This window comes from Rhipicephalus sanguineus, chromosome 3 (genome assembly GCF_013339695.2).
Source record: "Rhipicephalus sanguineus isolate Rsan-2018 chromosome 3, BIME_Rsan_1.4, whole genome shotgun sequence".
Classification (NCBI taxonomy): domain Eukaryota; kingdom Metazoa; phylum Arthropoda; class Arachnida; order Ixodida; family Ixodidae; genus Rhipicephalus; species Rhipicephalus sanguineus.
This window is the reverse complement of record NC_051178.1, coordinates 128,221,894-128,228,695: the sequence shown is the minus strand read 5'-3', so window position 1 is coordinate 128,228,695 and position 6,802 is coordinate 128,221,894. Positions and strand designations below refer to the sequence as shown.

The 6,802-nt window shown below is 47.3% G+C and overlaps 1 protein-coding gene across 1 annotated transcript in view; it reads right to left on the bottom strand.

Annotated features, from left to right (window-relative positions):
- Positions 1-1,545: 1,545 nt before the first annotated feature.
- The window catches only part of LOC119385833 (juvenile hormone acid O-methyltransferase), a 16,866-nt gene continuing 11,609 nt past the window's right edge, over positions 1,546-6,802 (bottom strand). The window contains exons 4-5 of the mRNA XM_037653208.2: positions 4,834-4,951; positions 1,546-1,592 (exon numbers count right to left, since the gene is read on the bottom strand). Of these exons, the coding sequence (XP_037509136.1) occupies positions 1,546-1,592; positions 4,834-4,951 (165 nt within the window). The remainder of the gene's footprint in view (positions 1,593-4,833; positions 4,952-6,802) is intronic.

The following is a 6,802-nucleotide window of genomic DNA, read 5'->3' as shown; positions in this document are numbered from 1 at the left end:
CGCATTAAAAAATGACGTGAAAGGTCCGACTGAGTAGAGGTTTGTGGCTGAAATGGCGCTCCCTTTTAGATGACAAGAGGGGGCGGCCACCCCCCCCCCCCTTGCACTCCCCTTTACCCCGGTGCGCACACATCGGTGCCCGGCCCCCCCTCAACCCCCCGCCCCCCCCCCCAATCCACATCGGTGCTCGGCTGGTGCCCCGAAAGTCGCGGGTTTGATTTCGACCGCGGCGGTGGCATTTTTATAGAGGCGTACTGCTAGAGGCCCATGTACTGTGCGAAGTCAGGGAGCGTAAAGAACACCAGATGGTGAAAGTTTTCCAAGCTCTACTGCATGCACTGCTTCATAATCACACCGTGGTGTTGGCACGTAGAACCCGAATAGTTATCACTCTGTAGTACAGGTTGTAGATGGCTTCCTGAATCTCGAAGATCGTATTTATGGCTTTTTGGCCGATACGACGCATAAGAAAGGTTGTCATTCGATTGATGCTGTCTTAATATTTTCCCTTCGTGTATCATCATCTTGATGCTTGTGATGCGCTGCCGGTGGACCCGGACCATAAAAAACGAGGAAAACAAAACAGGGTGATGTTTTCCAGGCTTGTGATGCGCTGTCCACCGGCAGCGCATCACTAGCATGAAGACAACTAGCCCCTATTGCCGCCCTATTATCCTCATCTCTTCTGTCTCCGATGCAATGCAAGAAGAACGACACTGAGTGGGATGGGAATAGTAAGTAAAGTTTATGCAATAGCAAAGAGGCTACGCACTGTTGCAATGAAAGAAGGCGATGTAAGCCCTCCTCCTCCTAAAAAACAATCAAAACAAAAACGAAACAGAATGGTGCAAAAGGTCGCCTCGCCACGAAGTTAAAGGTATAAATTCGATGCTTGAAATTCTGTTTATAATTGTTATTTGTTGCCATTGATTACAAAATACAAGATGGAGCAACAGCAATTTTCATGCCACATGACTGACCCGTAAAACAGAGTACGGTGCTCCCCTGAATTTCCCCGTGGTGTATTCAACTTCGCCACAATGTGAGATTTTCGATTAGCTTTGACTCCTCGGGTTCGTCAGTCTAATGCCAGTGTGACAACGTCGTCATCGGGCCTGATCAGGATGAAATTTCTGTATCGTGGTTGATTCATGTACGGTAGCTGCTCTAGGGAGTCAATCACTGTCTAAAAATATGATCTCGATCGGGCTTAATCCCGATCAGCAGTGGACCGAATGACAAGGGTGCAAAATTTAAGCAGACGTACGTACTTATCGTTTCGCCCACACCGCAATATGGCCGCCATGGCCGGGAATCGAGCATGCGCCCTCGTACGTGGCACCGCAACGGCGAAGACGCTAAGTCACGATGTCGAATGCAATTCACAACAATGCACGCAGCTTTAATGCGTTAGTCTATTGTAGTTTTACAATCATATTGCTTTCTCGCGTGCACGAGATACACAGAGGGCCGTTCCGAGAAGGCGCTATAACTCGTCCATTTCACAACCTCGTTGGTCACGTCCTTGCGGAGGAGTTCGTTCTCTTACGGCGACAGCGATGCCACCACGGGATTTACGGAGAGCTGGATATCTGGAGAGGAAAAGAAATGCAGGGAAGGCAGTGAGGGATTTGGGCAAGTCAGGTACGTATATATTTATGACGTCACGTGAGGAAGCTGCAAATTCGCTTTTCTATACTCTGGAGATGACGATGACAGTCGCAATCGTACTGGTAATTGTAGAGGGATGCCATGGCGGTAATGATGAAATATTTAGCAATATTACAGTCGGTCACAACCTAGGAATAACTGTAAGCCACTCCAGAAAAACCGCGGCGTGCTTGTCGATCACGATTAAAAGAGACTCGAGCAAGCAGGTCTCCGTTCGAACCATAAGTACTTTTTCTGTGCTAATTTAAATACCTCGCATATCAAAAACTAAAGGTTCGTCATACCTACCTAAGATGTGACCTTCGGCTAAGCAGTGATGTCAGAATCTCTTGTGAAATTTTCCCGGACGTTCAAGCTTTCGACATAAAACCAGTGACGCGAACATGTCTGTGTGACAGCACCATATAACTCAAACACGCGAAGAGGGCATGACGTCATGGAAATCAGCAAGTGCGATTCGATGGAACGTCTATAAAAATTCTCTTTTGGGTGGACTTTGATGGTTGTGGGTGGAGGTTGTACTTATTCTTAGATTCTAATCGACTACCGTTGTGGCTACAAGAGTAGAGGCCAGACCTTGTGAAGTGGTCAAAAAAGTTGCTAGGGTTGATGTGGTGGTGGTGGTGATGATGTTGCAGCAGGCGGGGTTAGCCTGGCCTGCATGGCCGGTAATTGTTCCGCCTGAGCATCTCCTGAATTGTAGGGGTATGTCACCAAGTGTTGAACAGCCCAGTGTCTCGCAGGTGGACCAACAAAATTCGTTGCACGCTTCTCCTCGTTGCCGCTGGCCCTTGCGGAGGAGTTCGTTCTCTTACGGCGCTAGGGTTGAGGATTGGGCGTGATGGCACAACGTGACTGAATATTGGATTACTTGGCACAGAAGATACGCAAAAAAAACGGCACCCCTATGTGTATATTTATCCCTTTTGTCATGTCTTTGTTGCGCAATCTATTAACCTACGCCTCGCTGGTTGCCGGAGCTCACTACATTGAAAGCGTCACTACCGCTTGAATCCGAGTTGACAGCGACATGCCGACCTAGCAGTGACGTCATACATGACGTTTCCGTTCAGGTCACGTGGTTCTACGACGCGTGCTTCTAAGTCAAACCATAATGAACTGATGTGACAAAGTTTTTGGGTAATACGGTTTTAATCGAAGTCATCTTAGAATTTTGAATGTGAAACCAAAATGTGCATTGCGACTGGTTAGGGGCCCTTTGCTATTTACGGATGTCACTTTGGTAAGAGGAATCCAAGGAAAATCGCTTACCTATTTCGCATTTGTAATGTGCAAGAACTACCGATCGCATTTTCCATTTTCTGATATGCTAGATAAAAGCAGAACACGAATGCCCATACAGCTGCATAATGTTTGCGCAGTTTATGTCTTAGAAGCGTAGAATTTCGTGAGTACCTACCGACGACAGCTTGAGTAGTTTTGCTGATATCAATCTTCCAATAAGGCAGCTCGCAGGTGTTGGCCAGAAGAACGGAAGAGTCAAGGATATTACGCAGGTAGGACAGTGTCGCTTTGTCGTCTTCCAATTCCTGCCTTTTTGGCATGAAACCGTTGATCTTGGAACGTAGAAACAATGCTTACTTACCACGGGAAATAGCCACTAAATCGCGAAATATCCGCGCATTTTTTTGCGTAGATAAATATGGGCGTTCATTACGGCGTGTCGTACATATTGGCTTTCGGCAGTCTAGCAGTGGTCAGAAATGGCCACAAAAACTTCCTATAGGGGAGCTCTGAAATGGTGTGTACGTATTATTCGAAATATATTTAACCAGCACAAGGTGCGTTGAAGACCATTGGGAGAGGCCTTCGTCCGGCACTGGACACAATACAGTCTGATGATTATGATGATGACAAACCAGGCTAAAGTTATCCAACCAAAGCTATCATTAACACACTACATTCATGTATTTTTATTAACCGTAACGTTACGGACAAACCGACGCTCGGTTGTTCAAGAGAAATGGCCCAAGGATTTCGACAATAAAAACATTGCAGATGTTGTTGTGCACATAGGCGTGCGCAGGGTTCCCCATCAGGGGGGGGCGAAGGTTCATCGAAGCGCCCCTCCAACCTACTAAGTCAATGCATGGGGCAGATTTTGCGCCGCCCCCCTCTTATGTGAATAGAAGGGTGAATGTACGGGGAAGGTTTTGCGCCCCCTCCTAGGTGATTAGGGGGGGCGGCCGTCCCCCCTGCCTCCCCCTGTGCGCACGCCTATGGTTGTGCAGGAAAATTGAATCCGTAGCTTAATCCCTCTGTCTTCGGTTTTTTTTTGTTAGAAAATTGTGGCAAGCCTACACTGAACTCGTTCATAGTTTACGATATAGCCGATGTTAAATACTCCGTAAATGGAAGTCATCATTATAAGCAGAATGCATGTGCTGGATAGCTCTACCAATTTGTTTTTATGTACATGCGTTTGCAGCGACTTCTAATAAAATGCACTTTTGTGGTTTTTACAGAACGCATGATGATTCGTTGCCCAAGGAGGTGTGGACAAAGTATCAGTACACAAATCCTTTATTGCATTGACATTATGTCCTGTAATAACAACGGATAGCCAAAAGTGAGATAACATGAGCCATCATGCAGTAAATACTTGCCAGTGAGTACTAGCGAATGAATACTAGCCATTGAATATTAGCCACGGCAAGCTAGTCCCGAAAATGCGGTTATTGAATTAGATCAGGAGTTAATACCCACACGCCGATCAGCGGATGATATACGAGGTCGCTGAACATGAACGTAATAGGCCCCGCAAGACATTGTCCTTGATATATGCAAGGCTTACCGACGGGCTCTTAAAAACTCACGTTCGAATACGTTTTCCAACGATCGAGCTGCACCGCCTCCTTCCGCAACACCCGAATGGGCGACCAGGCGGGAAACACAAGGAGACACTCCCCAGAAGGCGTCAGCAGCCGTGACACATTGCTCAGTGGGCTCCGCCTGGTCCTTTAGTGAGTGCACGCAGAGAAAGGAGTAGACCCAGTCGAATGTCCCGTACTTTCCGACGAAATCCGTTTTCGCTGTTTGCGCGAGCATAGGAGGGCATCTTTTCGGACGCATCCACGGCGACGAGTCTACGGCAAGGAGGGCATCTAGGCAGCAGCCAGTCCCGAGTAAAGTACCCGGTACCACAGCCTATGTCCAAGAACTGCTGGTTCTCGGTGTTGGCCGGCGTGAAAGCCAGGTGAAGCAAATTCAGGGTATTGAGGTTGAGGCGGCGCTGTATCTCGTTCTTGTCGGCGTATATCTGGGAGTCGCACGGGAGGTTGTCTGACCGCTTCTATGCCATGTTGGATCGGCTGTCGACGGTGTAGGAAATATCGCTAGAAGAGCTTTTGCCGATAATGTTTCAGGATTCACAAAGCAGTGCTGCGCAAACAGTGAGCTTCTAGTTTTTCGCACCTGCGAAGAAACGCATTGTCAATTCGAATCATTTTGAGAGGAGTGAACTTAAGCTTCATAAGTTATTGGAGAGTTTCATGAATGGCACCCTAGAGAAGCACCGTAGAGAATTATTTCGATCACTTGTGCGCGTGAGACAGCGGGAGATAAACCTCTCTATGGAACGACGACGAATTTAGCCGGCGTACAGAAATCGCTGACGTGCTACTTTGCTCGTAAAAGGAAGCGAGGAAGAGCAAAAAATTATCACCACATATCCACGAAGTGAATGATGATGAGTGGGAGAAGCAAGTGCGGATCGTTTGGTGTTACCGTAAATCACGCCTGACTCTCGTGTATTTTTCACTGCAGCTTGCATTGTGCTGTCACTTGCCGATCCCTTGGGACCCCCAAAGCAGGGCAGATTCACCAGTGCTTTCTACTTCACCTGATTTCTCAATTCGGCTACCGGGCAATATCTCGAACCCATAGTCTTGTCCTCAGCAGAACTATGCTATAGCTACTCGTCTACCGTGGCAGCTGATGTTATATGATATCCCCCCGTACATCCATATAATGAAGTAGTTAGTTGAAAAGCAGCTTACTGATCAATGTCAAAACAAAAGAAAATGGCGTTTCGGAATAAAGTAATTTATGAGTGTTAGGTATACGAATAGTAACAAACATTTATATGTTTATGCGCACAAATAATTGCGTTGAGGCAAAATGGAAGAAAGCTGCGAAAACTTGCAATTAGTCACCAATAGAAAAAATCACAGTTTCGCCGCAAGGGCGAAGCAATGAATGCGATAGCAAGAAACTAATGCTATACAAAGTGAGGCTCGCCAATGGATACTCGCAGTTTGAACAGCGCTCCTGTTGCAAAGGCGGCCGAAGCAGCGAAGGAAACTAGCGTGCTTCAAGTGTCGAGCTGTGACACTCGATAGTTCGCGCTCATCTTCTGTTTGTTCGTTTAGCGGCGTCTCTTGAGCTCGAGTGACATTCGTACGCTCCGTAACATGAGCGCGGACATCACGGTGAAAGCTTGAAACATCCCTCTTGCCCTCACCACGAGAAACCCGCGCAAGCAGACAGCGGAAGGCCAAGGTTCTCGCTGCGCAAATATAAGTAGCAGCGAGCGAGTTCGCCGACGACTTTTAAATGCGCCCGTTGTGCTCCTAGCGCCATCTCGCTGGTAATGAACGAACGCTTATAAGCGCCGGCCGTCTCTGAGTCCGTCCAGCGGTAAAGGGTGTGTATATAACGCTCGCCGTTAGCTACGTGCAGGACCTGCGTTCCGTGGCGTAGTGGTTAGCGCCACTCGCTGCGGAGCAAGAGGTCCCTGGTTCGATTCCACGCTTCGGAAGCATTTTTCTGAATTATTTTTCTTTGGGTCTTTTATATATATATATATATATATATATATATATATATATATATATATATATACATATACGGTGCATGACGGCGACGGCAAAATCCAGCCGAGACTGTCCATATAATTGCTATCGCAATAAAAGTACACTCAGCTCACGTTATGCGCAGATTGAATTGTCTTCTGCGATGCTTTTCCCGACTCAAACATATAATAATATCTGGGGTTTAACGTCTCGAAAACCACGATATGATTATGGGAGACGCCGTAGTGGAGGGCTCCGGAACTTTCGATCACCTGGGGTTATTAAACGTGCCCCTAAATCTCAGTACACGGGCCTCC